This window comes from Rhinolophus hipposideros, assembly GCF_964194185.1.
Source record: "Rhinolophus hipposideros genome assembly, chromosome: 23".
Classification (NCBI taxonomy): Eukaryota; Metazoa; Chordata; class Mammalia; order Chiroptera; family Rhinolophidae; genus Rhinolophus; species Rhinolophus hipposideros.
The window spans coordinates 22,763,260-22,784,070 of record NC_138069.1 but is presented as its reverse complement, the minus strand read 5'-3'; the positions used below and the strand labels follow the sequence as shown (position 1 = coordinate 22,784,070).

Sequence of the window (20,811 nt, the reverse complement as noted above, 5' to 3'; positions counted from 1 at the left end):
TACTAAAGAAGTGGGACTCTGGTCATTAAGGGCGGTTGAGCTCACCTGAGACTGGCTGAGGCCGGCGTGCCTGAGGCTGTTTCCCTGGGAGATGGGGCCTATATCCTGCTCCTGGCCAGTACACTCTGAGAACATTTGCTCTCCTGACCAACGGACAGCCTGTCCCTCCTCTGCCCTCACCCCCTTGCCATCCCCAAAGCAAACGAAGCTGATTGTCTTAGCTGGCTCTGTGGGTGCTGGCCAGCCAGCAGGCCGCAGGCCACAGGCGGAGGTGCCACCCGCCAGAGCCCCACCAGACACACAAGGCATTGTCCCTCAGTCAACAGCCCCTGGGCACCTCGGCCCAGCTCCTGGCCTGCCCCCACGCCCCTCACCGCCTGCCACTGAGCCAGGCCCAGCCAGCTGGGGGCCCAAGGCTCCCAGCCGATGACGAGCCCACCCATCCCCAGCAGCCCCCTGATGAGCTATAATTGCTTTGCTCCATCCTGTTGCTGCCATTCTCTTGGCGGAAGCATCTGGGGTTCCAGGCGGGCGGCAGCTGCAGGCCTACTGCCTGGCTCGTCGGGATGGACTGGCCGTACAACCTGGTACGTGGCGCTTCCCCACCCCACCCCCACCCCTTTTGGGTGCCTGAGTGTTTCCTTACTTCTTTCCTATTGATTAATGGCTGGCTCTGTTTGCCTTGGAATCTGCAGAAGCAAATTCTCCCTCTGTCCTCTCCCCCAGGACTAGAGAGAAACAGACGGGCCTCAGATCCTGCAGCCATGGCCAGAAGCTCAGACTTCTGAACTGGGCTCGGCCCATCCCCACTGAAGTCTTTTCAGGCCAAAGGCATCTGGGGAGATTCTGGCAAACTCAATCATCGGGGTTTTTCCAAAGAGTCCCTGGGTCCTGAGAGCCAGGCTGTGTGACCTTGGGCAAGTCCTTCTGTGTCTCTGTTCGCCATCTGTAACATGAGAGAAGGGGGGCTTTAATTCTATTCTGGGTTTCTCTGAGTGAAGAACCAGAATTTAAGATACCAAGTGAGGAGCTCCGATGAGATGAGAAAGCCTATTGTTAGGGAGACGTTTTTTGCACTGGAATCTAGGACCAAAATGGAAGAGTTTAGCGACTTGAATCTCTGTCACAGATTTTGCGCCAGGAAATGGCTCTGCCAGGAGGGGCTATGCTGAAACTTGTTTCCAAGGGTCAAGACTGGCTGGGTAGCTTGGATAAGTCGGGCACATTCCATGCGGGTGGTGGGATGAGGAACACAGGGCAGGTAGGAGCCTGGCTAGATTCAACGAGGAGATTAAACTCCCCCTGAAGTTTCCTCCCTTCTGGCCAGCCCTGGCCCTCACCCAAGTCCTGGCCCTTCTCTCTCTGGCTTCCTGAGAAGTCTGGGTTTTGCCGGGCTCCTTGGTCCTCTCCTGTGTGAGCCAGAGGGTTTCCTGACACTTCCAGTTCTGGGGTGAGAAGTGGACGGCGGCGGGTGAGGGTGGATACGATTGGGTGAGGAATGGACGAGGAGTGGGGCAGGCAGAGGGTGCATGGTGTTGAAGAGGGGAGCACGGGTGTCATGGAGTCCAACAAGGATCCTTGGCCGAGATCTGCCCATCTCCCCAACTTCATCTCATGCCCTTTCTTCCTGCACACTCTATTTCAGCCTGTTTCCTTTCAGCCAAGCTCTTAATCAAATCAAACCTCCACTCACACTGTTCCCCCTCCCTGTAAGATGTTTAGACTCCTTCTGCCCACATGTGTCTCCCTCTTATCCTTCAAACCTCACCAGACACGTCTGCTTCCCAGAAAGACTTGGAGGGGCCCCTCCTGGCTAAGAGGGTGGCCCTGCTCTTCTCTAACAATGAGCTGCATGGTCCCATCATTACACTTGTCTCTAGTGAGATTAGGTGTTTGTTTTCTTGTTCACCATCTGCTCTTTCTCCCAGACTGTAAGCTACAAAAGGCAGGGATGGTGACAGCCATTCCTTCATTCACTCAGACACAGGCTAAGACAGTGTGTGGAAACTGACGCACTGGAGTCTGCCTGCCTTCATGGAGTCTGTGCTTAGCTGGGGACAGACCTATGAAGAAATCACACATACGGACTGTAAGACTGTAGTCACCCAAGAGGCATGTGGTGTTGCGAGCCCAAGAAGGTCCACAAAGGCGTCCTTAAGGAAGTGTCACCGGAGGGATGAGAGGAGTTTGGAAGGTGAGGAGAGGCAGGACCCTGCAGGTAGCAGCCTGTTAAAAGTCCCGGTGGCAGGAAGGAGTATGGTGAGAGGAAGGGATTGAAAGAAGGCCAGAGGCTGAAGCACAGGTATGAGAGGAAGGCAGGAATGATTTGAGGAGGGAGAGCTCAGGCCCAGGGAAAGATGACATGATCAGGTTTGCATTTCAAACAGCTGTCCTGAGCCCTGGTGTGGAGAATTGATTGGAAGGAGCCAGGGGGGATTTGGGGAGACCAGGTAGGAAGCTGTCGAGCTGTCTAGGGCAGTGAGGATGGTGGTGCAGAGAGAGCAAGATGGATGGGTGGGGAGATTTTTAAGAGATGCGACAGACAGGACTTAGTGATGAGTATGGTATATACGTGTGCTGGTACATGTGTGGGGCTGGTGGGAACGGGCCAGGGTGTAGCAGGTGAGGGTCACCCCCATAAAGCCTTTCCTCTTCCTTCTCCCCTCCCTGGGCCCCGAGTCTTGGTCCAGAGGGAGATCTGGTGCTCTCACCTTTGACCAGTGGCCTTTCTCCCCAGCTGTTTCTTCTCACCATCTGCATCTTTCTGGGGCTGGGCCAGCCCAGGAACCCCAAAAGCAAGAGGAAGGGGCAAGGGCGGCCTGGGACCCTGGCCCTTGGGCCTCATCAGGTGCCGCTGGACCTAGTATCGCGGGCGAAGCCATATGCGCGCATGGAGGAATACGAAAGGAACCTTGGGGAGATGGTGGCCCAGCTGAGAAACAGTTCGGAGCCAGCAAGGAGGAAGTGTGAGGTCAACCTGCAGCTATGGCTGTCTAACAAGAGGAGCCTGTCACCCTGGGGCTACAGGTAGGCCAGGCTCTGCAGCCATGGGCAAGCTGCATGCTGGGAGTGTGGGGGACAGCTTGCCCTGTCATTGTAATAGTTAAAACCTTGTTATGCAGAGGCTTGAATGCCTGAGTTTGAATCCTGACTCTGCTTCTTACTTGCTGTGTGGCTTTGGGCAAGTTGCTTAGCCTCTCTGAGCCTCAGTTGCCTCAACTGTAAATGGAGGTGATACCAGTACCTACTTCATAGGCTTGTTGTTAAATGACACATCCACATAGAGCACTGTTGTTATTGTTCTCCAAGTCCCTGCTGAAGTGCCTGCAAGGCCATCCCTAAATGTCACTGCCTTTGGCTTGGGGTGCCTTGTACACACCTCTCAGTTTTAGTACTTGAGGCAGTATTGAGTCGGCTGTGTCTAAATCTGTCTCATGCCAGACTAGGACCTTCCCAAGGTCTGTATCAGAATCATCTAAGGCTTCCAGGGCCCACCCAATCCAAACCTCCAAGGCTGAGGCCCAGCTCCACGTTAGGCTGCACAGCCAGGTTTGGGAGTCACAACCTGTTGCCCCCAGGTGACAGGACTGGTGTCTTACCTCGGTTGTCGCTCCACTTCCTAGCACAGAACCTGGCACACAGAAGGGGCCACATGTATATGTGTTGAATGAATCATGAAGAAATAAACTAACTCTGAAGGGTGTTCACTCACAAACCCAGACCAAAGATTTTTTTAGCCACACAGCTGATGTCCTGAGACTCAAGAACAGCATGTTCAGTAGAACTCACTGGGATGCTACAAAGTCCAACAAGGGAGCCATTAGCTTCAGGTGGCTATTAGCACCTGAAATGGGGTTAGAGCAACCGAGGAGCTCATTTTGATTAATTTAAATTTAAATAGCCACATGTCGCTGGTGGCTATCATCTGTGGAATGTGGCAGTTGGAAGCGTCCCTAAAAATCCTCCAAAGCTGGGCTCCTCCCTTTACTGCACCCTCGACTTTCTTGGCGATCTTATAAAAATGCAGGTTCTAATTCAGGAGGTTGCGGGGAGGGACGAGATGCCCCATTTCTCACAAGTTCCCAGGTGGCGCTGATGCTGCTGGTTCACAAGTTCAGTTCACTCCCCACATTTAGCAGATGAGAAAACTGAGGCACAGCCAAGGAAAGGTCACCCAGCAAGTCCCTATACTCTTTGCTCTAGGCGGGAACTCCTCTGTGTTGTCCGTCAGTGAGCACCAAATGTCCGGGACAGAGCCACTCACATGGTGGCGTGTGGGAAATATTTGTTGCATGAATAGAAACTAAGTCAGAACAGACCGCAGGCCTCCTGACGCCTCTTCCAGGGGAGGTGGGCATCAATGTACTCATGTATTATTTCCCCGGGATGAAGTGTCTCAAGACTGTAAAGAAGGGGGATGGGTGGGGGCAACAGGGTCTGTAGCTCCTTTGCAAGCGCACAGAACCGTCTAGCTCTAGGACGGGCATCTCCCTGGATGAAACAGGAAAACTGGGGGACTGACCTGTGGCCTTGAACCTTGGGGCGCCTGCCTTGCCTTCCAAGACCTGTGTTCTCTCCGAAAACACGGAGTCGAGGGCGGCCCTTCCTCCCGCCTAGCGCAGTCTTGCAGGGGGAATGCAATCCCGGGTTAGGAGAAGCTGGGGCGTGGGGCGTGGACCCTGACTTGCTCTTTCCCCATCACCTTCCGCCCTGCGTTCTCTCCTGCTTTCCCCGCAGCATCAACCACGATCCCAGCCGCATCCCGGCCGACCTGCCGGAGGCGCGATGCTTGTGTCTGGGCTGCGTGAACCCCTTCACCATGCAGGAGGACCGCAGCATGGTGAGCGTGCCGGTGTTCAGCCAGGTGCCCGTGCGCCGCCGCCTCTGCCCGCTGCCGCCGCGCACGGGGCCCTGTCGCCAGCGCGCGGTCATGGAGACCATCGCTGTAGGCTGCACCTGCATCTTCTGAACGGCCCGGCCTAGAGCCACCCTCCCTGCACTCCCACGCCACGCAAGGCCAGTGAAAAGTAAACGCTCTTTCCTAAAGCAAGACTCTGGGTTTGGTCCTTGTGGCTCCAAAGCCAAAACCAGGGTAGGGGCTAGGCGGTTCCTGGCAGGGAGATTTGAGATCAATATAAAGGACGATTTTCCATCACTCAGAGTTCTCCAGCGCTGAGATGGGTTATTTAAAAAAAAAAACACTGCATTCATTTCTATGTTTAGGACAATCACATACTTCCTCTATTTTGGGCTTATAAGCTTTTTTTTTAGCCGTGTTATTGGAGCTTGGTTGGCATAAACCTATATAGGAGTGACCAGACTGTAACTCTCCCCGATTAAGTCAACTACCATTGCAAATAAGCTCTTTGGAAGCAGTGAGCTCTCTGTCTCTGAAGGGTCCAGCTAAGGCTGAGCCTCTTAGGAATACCGGGGAGCAGATTCCTGCTTTGCGTGGATGAGAAAATCTATAAGGTCTCTTTCAACTCTGAGATTCTCTGCAGGTCAGTCTTAGACCCAGAGAAGTCTCTGGGTTGCCAAAGAACAGGGGTTTTTAATCTGGGGCAGCAAGCCCCTGAAATTTTCACATGGGATACATTTTTCTGGGCTGGGGATCTCTGGCTTTAAACACACACTCAAGAGCTGAGAAGCATCAAGATAGATCCTTTTTTCATCCAACATTATCCACAAGAGGGTCTGGTGAGGTTGTTTGCTGAATATCCGTGATTCTCAAACTTGAGTTAGCACCAGAATCATCCATAGGGCTTGTTAAAACACAGACTGCTGGGTGCCCCCATTCAGTGGTTCTGATTCAGCAGGTTTTGAGGTGGGGGCTGAGACTGGCGTTTTTGATACAGTGGTTCCCAGGTGGCGCTGCTTCTCATTTGGGAACCACACCTTGAGAACCTCTGGCTGATATCAAGACGCTTTATTGATCAAAAAGGCAGTGTGAATTGACTTGTCAAAGCTTTTGCTGACTCCGGCCTCCTGGATGCTAATTCCCCACCCCCCATCTGCCCCTTGCAATTTAATCCTCCCCCTACCCTCCTAGCCCCTGCAACAAATCCTAAATCAGCTGCTCTTAGCTCTAAAAATACCTTCCCTTCCCCAGGACAGCTGAGGGGCTCAAGCTATTTTCTGAGGGTAAGAATAGCTGTCACTTTAGAGTTAATTTCAATAAGAAGGCCAACAGCCAGTATAGGAATACTTTACTTGGCTACTCTAACTTCAGTGCTTAAAGCAGCTTTAGCTCTGAATGTTTTAAGTGTCTAATTCATGAAAGGGCATTGGTTAGGTATGTGCCTGTCTGGGATGGTAAGTCACTTACCTTTTTTGGTATTGTTCTAGAGTGGATACTGGTTAAAATTACCCCAGAAAGCTTCGGCCTGGTTCCAGATACATGGAAAATAGACGTCTTGTGCCAGCCCAAGCTGCCTTCAGCAGCCACTTTTCCTCCCTGGGGGTTGCTTGTTTCTGAGGCCCTCACAGCCTGTTCTCCAGGCCTTAAGACTTCAGCTGCATATGAGGGACCCATGGCCTCCCAGGCCTTTTTGTGGGGTGAGGGCGTGGGAAGATTCTAGCAGCACAAGAGGTGCTCTAGTCCTGGGTGGACACCGGGGTGCCCTGGGGCATAGAGATTGGATGTGGAAACTCCTCATCTGTTGGGATGGGTTATCCTACTCCTGCCAGAGTGTCAGACAGACATCCTCAATAAACGCCGGTTAGTTTATTACTAGTTTTATAGACATGTTGCCCTTTCCTCTTTCTGGACTTCAGTTTTCTTATCTGTGAAATAAGCAGACAGGTTTAGGGCTCTTCAGGGTCTTTTGCACTTTTACCATTCTGCGACTCAGGAGCTTGGTCTTGTGCGCCTGGGCTGCCTGGCAGCTGGCCCTTCCCAGGCTCCTGCTTTTACAGGCAGCGGCAGCAGAACTTCCTTTGGTCTGAGTTTAAATATGCTTCATGTTTTCCACTGTCTGGTGAGAAACCCCCATTCCGTAAGAATAGGGGCCTCATCTGCATCTTTCAGTACTGTATCCCCAGCACCTGGCACAATGTCAGGTGCAAAAAAAGGGGTGCAGGGCTTGATAAATGAATGAATACATACATTCATGCACAGAGAACTCTAGGGGGAATTCAAGATCTGCTCCAGCTCCCTCTGTTGCTTCTTCAAAAGTGGGTCAGGAGCAAGGCATTCTTCCCTCCCCACCATTCCTCACCCACTCTTAACTCTACCCTCCGCAGCACCCCTCCCCGCAAAGTGCTGACAGCTTGCTTGGGTCATGTACTCTAGGGGTGGAGTTATCTGCAAGTTCTAAATGTGTACTACAGTGCCCCCAGGACTAATGAGGACGAGTGTGGCCTCTTCCCTGTTTTGTTTGGCAGATTGTAGGGCTCTCTTTGTCTCTGCAAACACTTGCTCTTCTCCCAGAGGACTGTGGGCCCTTGGGGGCTTCTGTTGTAGCTTGAGAAGGCTAGGGTGGAACTGGGGGCAAAGGCTTCCTGCTGGTTCCCGTGCTTCCCTCCATTGTCTTCAGGAATCTGTGGCCTTTTCTTGCAGGTGGGGAAGTGGAGAGATCTCGCTATCAGGTGTGGGCTTGGGGAAGCAGGCAGTTTGGGCATTTTGGCTGACTGTTCTAAGCCAATCAGCCTACCCAGATAAAGGACGTTTTTGAAGAACCAGCCAGCTCCACTGCAGTCAAGTGTGACTGCATTTGTTTGCCTCTTCTGCGCATATCCTTAGGGACGCAAAGGAAGGCTGGTCATCAGGGACAAATTTGGTATTGGCCTTGGTCCTATGGCCCAATACCAATGATCATCAGTTACATCATGACAACCTGTAGCGGCATTTCAAACACAGACCCTGAAAAGATACTATTACACATTGATTTCACTGGACTTGAGAGGAGGGGAGGTACCACCCCCATCCTCCTGAGTGTGGTTGACATTGTATCTCTCCCAACACCCTTTCCACCCCCGGACCTTGTAGTTTGGATGAGACCACCTCTGTTCCAGGGGCCTGACTGTTCTAAGACCATCAGCCTTATCTCATCCCTCGTCCAGTAGCTGTGTGCTAAGCCAATCAGTATGTGGCATTACTTGGCCACAGGAATTGGTTCAGCAGGAACCTAACTGGTCCAGAGCCCAGAATATGGTTCAGAGGTCATGGGAGAAGCCTCTCACCCTGGGAGCTGTTGGAAGCCCTCCTTGACCGTGAGAAGTAATGGCACTAGCATTGCACAGTGCCCTGTGCCTGGACTTTTATGATAAACAGTAAAACACTTTTATCGCTTAAGCCAGTCTGAGTTTGGTTTTCTATGACTTCAACCAAAAGCATTCTTACTGACGTGTCAGCTTCATAATTCCTGTAATAACCAACAAACACATGCTTCTTGCACTTCAAAGCCCCCATGTCTTACACATTACTATCACCTCGAAATGGTAAAAACAACTTCAAAGCCAATTTGGGCCTCCTCCTGCTTGAAGGGTATTTTGTCCCATGCTGAATTCCATTCATTTTAAAGAGAAACTCCAGATTTAAGATCTGTTCTATGAATTCACCAAGAGACCTTGGGCGAGTTACTTTCTCACTTTGGGCTTTTATCTCCATCTCTGCAAAAGGACAGACATTAGCTGAATGACTTCTGGGGCTGTTCATGCTAGGAAAGTCGCAATATCGGTGTCATTGGGTAATGTTGTGTCCTCCTGGGCCCAACCCCAGAGCCGGATTTAGCAGGTCCAGGTGAGACTTGGGCATCTCAATCAGGTTAACCTCTAAAGAACTCTATCCCAACACCTTATTTCCTTCCTTTACTCTGCTGGGGTGAATGTCTGGGGGTGAGATATGACGGCCCTCCACCATCTGGGAACTTGTCTCTTTGCAAGACAGATCATATTACTCCTAAACCCTGGCATAATGGGCAGAAGGGTCAATTTCTCCAGATTCCAAGGAAAAGTTTTCCTCTTCCAATGGCCTGGCATGTTTCCCTTTTTCTACTGGTTGCCAGGAAGCTCAGAGCTATACTGACAGCTCGCTGGGGTCCTACCAGTCCTCCCCCCCAGTATGTGGTGGTGTTGAGAAGCTTGGATAGTATCTAGTAAGTTCTTAACTAGGTACCACACATCCAGCAAGCTGACAGCAAGCAGGAGCTATTACCATGTTTTCTGATCTTCCCTTCTGCTTTATTTGTAACCAGCTGGCTACGTGTTTCATTGTTGGTGTTGCTTCAGGTACATTTTGGGAGTAGGTAGTAAAAAACAATAACAAAATTAGATTTGGAGTCTTATATTCCCTCCCGAATGATTCCTGTCTCATAGTTAGAAAACCAAGTCAGAAACAGCTGACGATTTTTATTTCTTCTTTTAAAAAAATAAATAAAACGAATACACTGGCTTGAGTTTCTTTCCCTTCTCTGACTCTCCCCCTTAAAAAGAAACAACCACTCTGAGAATCTTCAAGATAAAGAGGCAAAGAGCAGACCCCTTGGACCCACACTGGAGGGAGATGACACTTGACACACGAGGGGTCAGAAAGGGGCTTGGCAGATGAGTGCGGCTTTCACAGCCTTGGCCGCTGCAGGGCTGACCCGTTTTTAGGAGGGGAGGGACGTTCCGAGGCTTGCCTCGCAGCCCTCACAGTTCAGTCTTCACCTTGTGTATCAAATCCTTTTGGTCAATTTTGTCTAGGTCCTGGTACCAGCGGTTGTAAGCTAGCAGGGCCACGTTTTTGGCAGCGACAGCCATCACCTCCACAGAACTGGCCGCCCACTCCAGGGCATTGAGGTGGAAGAGTTGGTCGTGGAGCGCGAACCGTGGGAGGGTGGAGCGGGAACCGTGGACAGGGTGGGCCTGCCACTCGGCGGTCTGCACTGAATAATAGGAACGGAAGAGGGTCTTCAGCTGGGACCGAAGGAGGGGCTTGGGGGACTGGACTCGCCAAACGGCTGCGTCCTGCGGCTGTTTCCGCCGGAAGGTGGCCGAGATGTTGACAGGACAGATGTTGTCCAGGGCACAGAAGAAGGTGGGGAAATCGGTGGTAAGGATATTGGCGAAGGGGAAAAGCTTCGGGTCAGGGAAACCAAAGTAGGAAGAGTTGAGGTAGCCGTGGATCAAGGAGACGACGGTGGGCTGGAAAGAGTCCTGGGTGACATCAAGGGGCGGGTCGAAGCCCTCAAAGGTGACGGTGCTGCTGTTGTCCAGGTGCAGGGGTGTGGCAATGACCACTATGTCGTAGACGTCGGAGCCAGTGCCCGCCTCGTTCTCATACTCTACCAGGTACAAGGGTTTCCCTTCTGCAAGGAGAGAGAAGGTAGCGTAACAGTCAAGTTATTTCGTGGTTTCTACCCACTGACCTCCCATCTGGGGCCCAGTATTCAGGGTAGCTGGGCTGTCCAGAGGGTGGGTCCTCATCTTTCCATGCTGCTGTGGCTGCAGGGTGAGCACTGCACTGGGAGGTAGGGGAGCTGAGTGCCTCTGCTGCTGACAGTGGCTCAAAATCCTCCCTGGTCAAATAAACGGGGCAGGTTAATGCAAATCTCAGGTTTCTGGCTCTGACATTTGAACTGGGACAACAGTGCCCTCTGGTGTCACTCCGCAGTGCTGGGGCTTCCCATTGGTTTTTTGGAATCCTCCCAGGAAGATCCCAGACTGGGGTTTAGGGACAGAAGAGGTGGAAATGCTCACTGTCTGGGAGTGGCCATGCCCTCTGCTCTGTCCACTCACCTGTCTGCTGCAGGGTCACAGAGGTCACCGTGGCATGGATCACGTTGGCCTTGGTAAGCTTCAGTAGACCAGAACAAACCAGCTTGTTGCCTCCTTCCACAGACCACAGGATGCCTTGGGCCCCAGCTAGTGCCATGGCTCCTAGGCAAAGGGGAAAGGTAGCCAGTGGGCTCTCAGAACTAGTGGGCAGTGGGGCTGGAGAGTCCACTACCATCCTACCTGGGCCTCCTTCCAGATCAAGACTCCTCCCAACCACAGGCACGGAGAGACGACACACACACGCAAATAAATAAAACGAAATTCACAATCCTATGAAGTGAAAACATGCTCAATGGAAGAGCCAGCTACAAAAGACCACAGATTGTATGATTCTACTTCTACCGGCTGTCCGGAATGAGCAAATCCATAGAAACATAGAGCAGATGTGTGGTTTCCTAGGGCTGGAGAGCTGGGAGGTTTTGGGGAGGTGATGGCTAAAGAAAGATATGTGGTTCCTTTTGGGGGCGACGGAAATGTTCTAAAATTGTGGTGACAGATGCACAACTCTGTGGATATACTCAAAACCACTGAAGTGTGCACTTTAAATGGTGAATTGTGTGGCACGTGAAGTGTATCTTGAAGGATACATACAGCATCCTAAAGGGGATCAGGGAAGCCCCATTGAGGAGACACCTGGCAGAATCTGAAGGCTGGAAAGGCGCTCGCTGTGCCGAGAGCCAGAGCCACAGTATCCTGGGTATGTGGGAGATGCTTGTTAATTATCAACCTTTTCATTCATTTATTCAACAAAAATGGCCCGAGTGCCTACAGTGGTCCAGGCACCGTTCTAAGTGTTTGGGACACATCAATAAACAAGGGAGACAGCGATTCTTGCCCTTGGGAAGCATACATTTCTGGTGGGAGGAGATAAAATAAGTCAATTTAACAGTCGGCTAGAAGATGGTATCTGCAGAGTAGGGGTACTGGGGCAAGAGGAGAGGGAGGGTGTAATTTAAAACTGGCAGGTAGGGTAGCTTCCACGAAAAGGTAACTGCACAAAGACACAATATGGAGAGTTTACCATGACTGCGTCGCAGGGAAGAATGTTCCAGGCGGAGCGTGGCCACACAAAAGCCCTAAAGTGGGGACACACCTGGCATACTGGAGACACGGCAAGGAGGCCAGAGTGGCCGGACTGGGGTGGGTGAATGGGGAGGGGGGGGCCTGGACCATGTGGGGCCTTGCAGGGCACTGGGGGACTCGGGGTTTCACTTGAAGGAAAGCGGGAGCCCTCATAGAGCTTTACACTCAGGCCTGACATGATCTATCTTTTGTTTTAAAAGGATCGTACAGATGTATTGAGAATAGCCTATAGGGGGTAAGGGGTGGGGTGGGGTGGACAGACCTGGTGGGAGACTTGCAATAATCCAGGTGAGGGACACTAAGGGTCCAGAGGCCCCTGTGGGGCAGTTCCTGAAACCAACCCAGTCAGGGGTGGTAGAAACACACTGGACCTGACACCTGAGCCTCACTTGCACCACCTGTGAAGTGGGGTCAATTCTATCTCTTGCCAGTTCGGAGGACTGATTCCAGAATCAAACAAGCCTGGGGCAACAAAATGCTCTGTACTGAGCCAGGTACATGTGAGGTTATTATGGGGAGCTCAGCCCATTCTGGGCACCATGGGCCAGGGGAAGGCGGGTGGGGGGGCAGGCCGAGGGCTGCAGGCTCACCAGCAAAGGCGGGCATCACTGCCGACTGGCCATAGCTGGACCGCAGGACGGCGGAGACAATGTCGTCGATAAAGCGCTGTGTGACGCCCACCTGAAGCAGGGACTCGGCCACGGAGCGCTGGGTCATGTTGATGAAACTGGACTCCCCCAGTGAGTAGAGCAGCTCCTCCACGCCAGAGAAGGCATAACCGTGGGCCTGGTACTTATAGATCCTGGGAGACACGCGGAGCTAGAGCCCTTGTGCAGAAAGGCCTGTGGGCTGACCGCCTGCACCTGGGTCATTGCACTTGGGTCATTGCACCTGGGAGGCCCAGGGGGATCCACCCTCCTCTCCTTGTAGACGTGGGGAGGGGAGGCTGGTTACTCTCCCCCCGGCCTCTCCCACCTAGACGAATGGTGCAGAGGGGAAGGCAAATACACAGAATCTCACTAGACCTGGCTTCCCATTGTGGCTCTGCTGCATGAGTTACAAAAGCCCGCTGAGCCACACTCCCTGCCTGAGGGCACGGTCCTCCTCATCCAGCAGGGACTGCCAGGCAGTAGTCCACGACCCCCGACACAGCCCCCTCTCCAGCAGCTTTGGCTCTGTCCTGGCTGAGAGGACCGCGTTGGGCCCGAGGGCAGCTGCCTCATGCCAGGGTCGTTGCCCTCTCTGCTCGCCCAGCCTGTCTGCTCCTCTGCTTGATCCAACGGGACGCCCAGCAAGCTCACGTCTTGTCCTTCCCTCCACAGCTCCCCCAATCTCAGGCACTCGCATTTGCCTGCAACCATGTGCTGACCGATTGCTGGATGTGCTGGCCTTTGACATGGTGCCTCTGCTTGGGCTGCTGTAAACATGTTGAGTTTGGTTATCAATGGGGCACCCACATGGAGGTGTCCAGAAAGCAGTTAGGAATGTGGGTATGGAACTTAAGGGGAAACAGGCTGACAGGTAGAAGTCTTCTCCCACAAATGGGAGAACTCAGCATTGTCGGTTGGATATAATCGACAAGGGAGGAAAATATAAGGGAGGCGTGGTAAGGACATCACCTTTGGGGCAGCTGGAGAATATGAGGAAGGGCCATCAGAAGCAGAGTTATGAAAATAGAAAGAGTGGAAAAGCAGCAGAGACCAGGAAGGAGGTCTGGAGGCCATCCTTGAGTGCCTGACACTGAAGCCTCTGCATCTGGGCCAGGAAGCAGGGAGAACCTTCAGGAGGAACTTTGGGGGAGTTGGGGTGCCAGCCTGGCAAGTGAGTAGGTTGTGAGAAGTGGACAGAATGACAACAGGCCACTTGTCACTATTTGGAGGTGATGGGGCAGGGGCCGGGACCTAAGGAGGAGAGAAGGATGAAGGTGTTCTAGATGAGGAAACTGGGGGACCAGCAGTTCATAAGGGGATGACCCACAGGCTGCATGTGGCCTACAGATGTGTTTCACTTGGCTTATGAGTTGGTGGCATACATTGAAAAACTGGGAGATTTCACATGTAAGTCTGGATCTCTGGCTTCTTCTGGAAAATCTGGAAGATCTAGCCACATGACATTGGCATTCCCCCATGGCCACCGTTGGCTCTAGCAGAGTGCTGGCTGAGTGACCCGGGCTAAATCGTGCTGGGTTTTCACACCCAGTAAGTACCGTTTCCTTTTCGCCAGTTTACAGTCAAGCTGGTTCCTTCCCCACCTCTTTTTCTGTCTCCCTCTGGAAACCCCCCAGCTCCGCCTAACCCTACCTCATGAACTTCTCCATAACCTCCTCCACCCACATCTGCAGTCTCAGGAAGCTGATGCCGTAGTGCCACCAGAGGCGGAAGAGGTTCAGCAGGTACCAGTCAGTCTCCTCCAGCACGAAATTCTCCCCGCCGAAGATGGCGCTCCTGCCCACCACCTCTCGCCGGTGTTTCAATCCTGAGGAGAAAAGGAGGAGCCCCTCAGGTCCTCTTCGGAGGGCCCCCCACAAGCCTTAGCTGCCTGAAGCTGAAATTCAGGGCCTTCCTGAAGGATGCAAATGGACTGGCTCCATTAAAGGGAATATAAATACTAGGGTGTGTTCATTTGTGCTGTTCGTTTAGAACAGTAAACAAAGGCACTGGGGCAGTGTCTGGCCTGGTGAATCAATGAGGAGATGAAAATGAAAATAATGTACCATTTTACATTTTTTCTCAACAGGGATCCACTCGGCTAGAGTGAGGGAAATTCAGATGTCATCCCAGAATGTCCCGGGGGGGACAGCTGCAGGGCCTGTTCTGGGATGGCAGGCCTGGGCACTAGGACCACATGGAAAGAATCACAGTCCTTGTAACTATCCACTCTACGACTTACAGAGCGCTGGGACTTGTGTATCTCACTCGATCCTCTCACAGCCTGGGAAGAGGCAGGATCGGTGTTAGCACCCCTAGTCAAAGACGTGGAAACTGAGGCTTAGAGGTTATAGGACCTATCCCGAGTCATTGGGTTTTGTTTCTTTCCCTCCCATTCCTGTCCCTGAGCCACTAAGTTCCCCTACCCAGTAAGTTCCTTCCTTTAGCATCTTTCCACAGATATTTTGTACGAACACTCATAAGTGTGCATATCTCTCTGAGTTATTCCTTCCCCACCTCCACGTGCTATACACTGGTCTGCACCTTACTGATATGCTGTGTCTTGGAGGTTGTTCTATACCTGGGTGTAAAGGACGTCCTCATCTGGCTGCTGTACAGTCTGTGTATTTAAACAATAACTTATTTAATCTCAGATCCTAGTGGGTGGGCACGTAGAGTATTTTCAACCTTTTGCTATTACAAACGATGCTGTAACGAGTTACCCTGTGTGTGTGCCACTTTGCACATGTGCAAATACACCTGCAGGATCACTTCTGAGAAGTGCGATCTCTGGGTCAAACAGTATACATATTTGTGGTTTTGCTAAATGCTGCTGGCGTTGCATGCCAGCTCTCTCACTTATTAGCTGCTTGGCCTTAGCTGAGGTGCGTACATTTTCTGAGCCTCATTGTCCCCAGGAGGAAATGTAACCGCCCATCCTGCATGCTTGTAGGGAGAATTAGAGGTAACGTCTACATACCACCTACAAGGATGCCGGGTACCTGGCAAGCACACACAGCATGTGGAAGCCATTACGATTCCGATAACTAAGAGGCACCAAATTGAAAGGGAAAGAAACTGGCCTGGGAGTCAAACCTGAGTTCTAATCCCGGCTCTGCGACTAACTCACTGTGTAACCTCAGGCAAGTTCCTTCCCCTCTATGATCTCAGCTGCTCCATCTGTAAAACGAGATTGGGCTACATGACCTTCCGGCCTTGACCATCAGCAGGGTAATGTGGGAAGGGCAGATGGCTGCCGCCAGCTGTGGGGGCTGGACGACAGGGTGTGAGGAAGGAGCACTCACCCAGGTGCTTGACGAAGCCCTGCATGTGCAGGCTCAGGGAGTGGAAGGAGGCGGCCCCGCTCTCGTAGTGCTGCTTATTGACCGAGATGGTGGCCAAGCGGCCGCCCACTGTCCCCTTCTCGAACACATCGATCTGTACTCGGGGGCCGAAGTGCTGCTGGAGGAAATGGGTCACGGCAGAGCCCCCGATTCCGGCCCCAACCACGGCTGTCAGCAGGCCCAGGAGGCAGGCAAGGAGAGAGACAGAGCATGGGCATGAGACTGCAGGTCCCACCTTGGCAGCCTCCTGGGCTGGTGGTTCCCAGGCACTTGCATTTCATAGGCTTATAACATCTCAAAAGGAAATCTGCAGACCAGATTTTATTAAAGCTATTAATAAAGAGCAAAGGACAATTTGAAAATTGTCCATCTTACTGTAACCCTCATTTTATAAAGAAAAAGACACATTAGCAGCAAAAAAGCTGGAATCTCAAAATTCAGGATGATCATTAAAAGAGAATGCATTTAGTTTGATACAGAACTCTATGAAAACCTGATCACTGACAGGTAATGTTAGGTAGATCAGTGTTTGGAAACCACTCCTTAATCCTCGGGTTGGCAAACTACAGTCCATGGGCCAAATCTAGGCAGATACCTATCTTTGCAAACAAAGTTTTATTGTGACGAAGCCAAATCCTTTCTTTAGCTTATTGTCACTGGCTGCTTTCATGTGAGGAAGAGTTGAATAATTGCAACAGAGACTGTATGGCCCTCGAAGTCGAAAATATTTACTCTCCTATCCTTTACTCGTCAGCCAACTCTTGGTCCAGTTTAACCTATCACCAGACACTTAAATCATTTCCACATCTGTGTTTGTCGAGACTGGAATGCACCCTGTGACAGGTTGCTCATTACCATATAGGGCACTCTACTCCAGTTCGAACTCTTATTATGAAGTTTCAGCTTATTGAGGTCTTTTTGGGTCTTATCATCCACTGTCTTTCCTACACTTTCCGTCTTCCTGTTATTTGCAAACTTGGTTCCTATGCCATCAGTTTTCTCATCCAAGTCACTGATAAAAACATTTGACCGGACAGGGCTATGAGAGGCTGCAGGAAGCCATTGTCCAGACAGATAGTATTCTAGACACTAATACTAAATAAGTCCTTTACTGTGAGAGGACAGAAAAGCAGCGGTGAAGCTGCTGAACTGGCCTGCCACACCACCCATTTTTGTCCACCGCGTACCTGAGTAATGGCGTCCTCTCATCTAACAGTCTAGTAACCCTATCCAGAAAGAAAATGAGATAAATCTGGTGTGATTTGCCCTTCCTGGACCCATACTGCACTCTAAGACCACCAACTCCTGTCAAGAAGGCAAGAAGACAAGGTTAATTATGATCTGACCTCCACTTACTTATTCCACTCCCTGCCCCACCCTCACAATACTCTTTTTTGTCTCGACTTCTTCTCCTGTGGAGCACGTGACTTTGCTCTCTCATGCCTGTACCTTGGCCCGCGTTGTTCCCTTTGTCAGGAATGTGCTGTCACCTTTTGCCTCACTCGCTGACTTCTGTGGCCCTCATGTCATTGCTTGTCTTGCCTGACCCACATAAGACGACTCAGGTGTCCCTCCTGCATATTTCCGCGTCGCATTCTCCTTACCCCTTGCCTGGTCCTCAGCACATTCTACTCAAACGGTCTGTTTAAGGACTGACAGCAGATCACTCTGTCCCCAGATCCTGGCAGGCAGTAGATTCATTAGGTATTTGTTGCACCTTGAGAAAACAAACCACTTCCTCCTTCTCAGTGTTTACAAAGCCACTTCCAAGAATGCCATTAACCTTTTGAAACCAGTGTGCTCCCCTCCCCTCCATTTGTGAGAGCCCCCAATTACGCATTTTTCCAGAGAAATTGGTATCACATGGCCTGGAAGCTGCCCAAGGGCTATGGGGAAGCAGAAGACCTCAGCTCACTGAGAACCAGCTCACTCAACACCCAAGAACTGACACCCACTCTCTGGTCTACGGTAAGATTTGCTGGGGCACAAGATGAATCAAACCAGGTCTCTGTCCTCCTGAGCCCAGGAGGAGAGTGGACAGATGGACTCACGCACAATCAGCTATGACATTGTGTGACTAAATGTGACAACAGCATTCCAGGGAATCTTGAGGAGGAAGCAATGAGTTCTGCCTGAGGGTGGGGTAACACAGGTTTCACAGGAGAGGGACCATTTGGTCAGGAGGACAATTGGCCCTGTCTGTAAGCAGAGACACATTCTCCACAGAGAGAAGAGCGTGAACAGGGCAGCGTGTGGAACTATGGGGGATTTAAACCACCATAGTTCCACACGGAGGTGTTCATATTTGATCCTGCAGCAGTCTGAGGGTTAAGCCATCCTAACAGGAAGCTCTTCATTCTCATTGTGGGGAGAGTCCAAACCACCAAGGGCAGACAGAGGCTCTTGTCAGAGGGCTGAGGACAATCAGGAAGCTACAGGGCAGCTTGGCATTGCCAAGTGTCCTGCTCTAGATGACCTGTGGGGTAAGGTAGGCAGGACTAGCTGGGATGAGGCAGGCAGCAAGCTCTGCATTAGCAGAAATAGTAGGGCTGGGAGGCCCTGAGCCTTTTCCAGTGGTCAGTGGGAAGTGTCCTGCTCTGTTGCCCACTCCCAAGAGATTGGGGAGTGCCTGGCACCTCCACACACTGTCTGCCTAATTCTTCCCCATCCTTCAAAGCCTGGCTCAAAGTCCACCTTATGACTTCATGAGGTCTTCTCTGACCACTCTGGCCCTCAAGAATTTCTCCCGTCTGAAAACCCTCAACTCTCAGTCCCAAACTGATTTTTGGCATGCTGCAGTCTGTCGTAACCCTTTGTGGCCTGAGCTGTGGTTTTGTAACCCAACAAGCCTTTGCACTGATCCTAATAAGTCTGTGGTGTTCCCATGGGACATCCCTCCCTGCCATGTGGGGCGCACAGAGGGCAGTGAAGTAGGGAGGGACTCCTACTTCCTTACCCCAGAAGCCCAACACTTCTGCCTATGGAATTTTATATGTGAGGGACGTGAAAATCTTTGAGTCATGTTGAGTTAAAATGACAACTGAGAAAAAAACGAAACAACTATGGAACGCTAGTCAGTGATATGCACGATGATGTGCACGATGAAGTACTTAGCCAAGGGTCCTGATGTCTGAGATTTATTTGGAAAGCCATTAAAGGTAAGATGGATTAATGGAGGTGTGACACGTATATGATAAGGCAGGTACAGTAGCAGTTTGTTAATGGCAAAATCCAGGTTGTAGGCATACAGGTGATCACTGCATCATTCTTTCAACTTTGGTGTAAGTTTTAAATTTTTCAGAATCAAATATTGGAATGAATAACAAATAAAACAACTGCTGTTAAAAGTTCCCCACTCTGTCACTCAGCAAACCTATCTCCAGCAGACCTACCACGGGTTCTGTCTCCACTAGGACTGTTTCCTACTCTCCCTGAGGTTCTGGCTTAGTGGTACTTCCAGAAAACCCTCCAAGGCCCTCCCAGAGCCATCAAAGTTTGGGGTGAAGTGCCCTTCCTCTATATCAGGATACTTACAGCCTCAGCACTAACTTCCCTGTATTGTGCCGTCTTCTCCATACAGGAAGTACGGAGCACCATGCCTGCTACCCAGACAGCCCTCAATAAACCTTTGCCAATGACAATTGCCCAGATCCTGTTCTAGCATCGGGGCACCTGGCAAAGAGCCAGGTCCACGGCAGATGCTCAATGCTTCCGGATCTTTCGGTGAGATCAGTGGCCATCTCTGTCCCAAGCCCCTTTTCCGCCCCAGGTAGTCCGCGACCCAGGCCCCTACCACCCTCCGCATCAGCACCTTACGTACTGCGGTCCCCTTCTGGGCCCAGTCGCAGTCCCTCGTCTCTTCTCCATCCAGTTCCACTCCTCAGGACCCCTCCCTCGCCCAGCTGCCTTCCCCATCCCCCATCCCCCACTCAGCAGCTGCCGGCTGAGAACCCTTTTCCCGCGCAGCCCTCCCCAGCTCAGAACCCCACCCCGTCCTTCCCGCACCGATTTTGCTGGGCCGGGCGTCTCCGCCCGTAGCGGCGGCGGCGAGGAGCGCGGCCAGCGAGGCCAGGAGCCGGGCTGCACGGGCCATGACGGGCGGCGACGGGGGTAGCACGCCGCGGGCCCGGTGCTCGCGCGTTGGCGCTAGGCTCACCGCCCCGCCCCGGAGCTCCACCGGCCGTTCCGCCTTCCAGCCTCGCTGCGCACAGCCTCTCATTGGACGAGTAACAGTCTCTCTCCAGCCCGAGGCCCTCATTAGCTGCATCTCTCTCTGGGCAGGCTCTGTCACTGGCAGCTCCCCCGTCCCGCCTCCTAGATACGGGCTCTTCATTGGCTGGCTTGTCCGGCTCCGGCGGAGGTGTGCGCGCTTCGGCGGCTCAGCATCAGGACCAGGGCCCAGCAGCCGGGAGATCGATGGAAGAGAAATGAAGCTTTGACGACCTCGGATCAAGTCCAATCTCTGAGTTACTAGGTCTGTAACGTGCCTACTCTGTGTCTCATTCAGTTTCCCACCTCTTTAGGTGGCTGTGACAATCACATGAGATACGGAATGTGAAAACCCTTGGCAGTGCCTCCCAAGTGCTGGAAATTGCTGACCAGCCATGCAGCCAGGGTTACCCTGCGTACATGCTGAAGCAAGGTACTTCCGACACTGCTGTTACTTTTCGTTTATTTGCAGTTTCTGCATACATTTTGTATCTCGGCTTTAACTTAAAAAACGAAAGGGAAGAATTTCATCCACACTTTACTCCGGGGGAGGAAAGATAAGAAGGCATAAACTCCCATTTTCACTAAGAAAACAAGACTAGTTAGTGTGGCTAGTTTCCCACACTGCAAGACAGATTTCCTCTAGCAGAAAATAAACTTGGGGATGAGTTTCAGGATAAATAAGGAAAATCTATATTTATTCAGTCAGATTGTGGCTAAGAAACTGAAGGGATTCAGAAAATAGTAAAAGAGCATATAGTGGAGTCCTA

General features: G+C 51.8%; 2 protein-coding genes across 3 annotated transcripts; one reads left to right on the top strand and one right to left on the bottom strand.

Annotated features, from left to right (window-relative positions):
* Window positions 1-519: 519 nt before the first annotated feature.
* Window positions 520-4,969, top strand: IL17B (interleukin 17B; the record flags this gene model as incomplete). The annotated part of the gene is made up of 3 exons (XM_081035909.1): window positions 520-587; window positions 2,738-3,027; window positions 4,738-4,969. Exons 1-3 carry the CDS (start codon window positions 567-569, stop codon window positions 4,967-4,969), a joined length of 543 nt encoding a protein of 180 aa, XP_080892035.1. The 5' UTR covers window positions 520-566.
* A 4,193-nt stretch (window positions 4,970-9,162) lies between these two features.
* Window positions 9,163-20,488, bottom strand: PCYOX1L (prenylcysteine oxidase 1 like). Of its 2 annotated transcripts, XM_081035179.1 has the most exons (6): window positions 19,838-20,488; window positions 15,794-16,000; window positions 14,142-14,316; window positions 12,432-12,643; window positions 10,720-10,860; window positions 9,163-10,289 (listed from the first exon to the last, which is right to left on the bottom strand). In XM_081035179.1, the coding sequence occupies exons 1-6, from the start codon at window positions 20,163-20,165 to the stop codon at window positions 9,631-9,633; spliced, it is 1,722 nt and encodes a 573-aa protein (XP_080891305.1). In that variant the 5' UTR covers window positions 20,166-20,488; the 3' UTR covers window positions 9,163-9,630. The 2 variants fall into 2 exon arrangements, with proteins under 2 accessions (XP_080891305.1, XP_080891306.1); XM_081035180.1 differs by lacking the exons at window positions 15,794-16,000; window positions 19,838-20,488 and adding an exon at window positions 15,619-15,668 and having other exon boundaries at window positions 9,165-10,289.
* Window positions 20,489-20,811: the final 323 nt, after the last annotated feature.

Bases quoted from the DNA above. Each gene is read 5' to 3' on its own strand.
- PCYOX1L (XM_081035179.1), bottom strand. From the start codon at position 20,165: ATGAAGAGCCCGTATCTAGGAGGCGGGACGGGGGAGCTGCCAGTGACA. The intron at 14,317-15,793 runs GTGAGTGCTCCT...TTTTCTCCTCAG, and splicing joins GGGCTTCGTCAAGCACCTGG to GATTGAAACACCGGCGAGAG. The intron at 10,861-12,431 runs GTGAGCCTGCAG...CCCTTTGCCTAG, and splicing joins AGTGATGCCCGCCTTTGCTG to GAGCCATGGCACTAGCTGGG.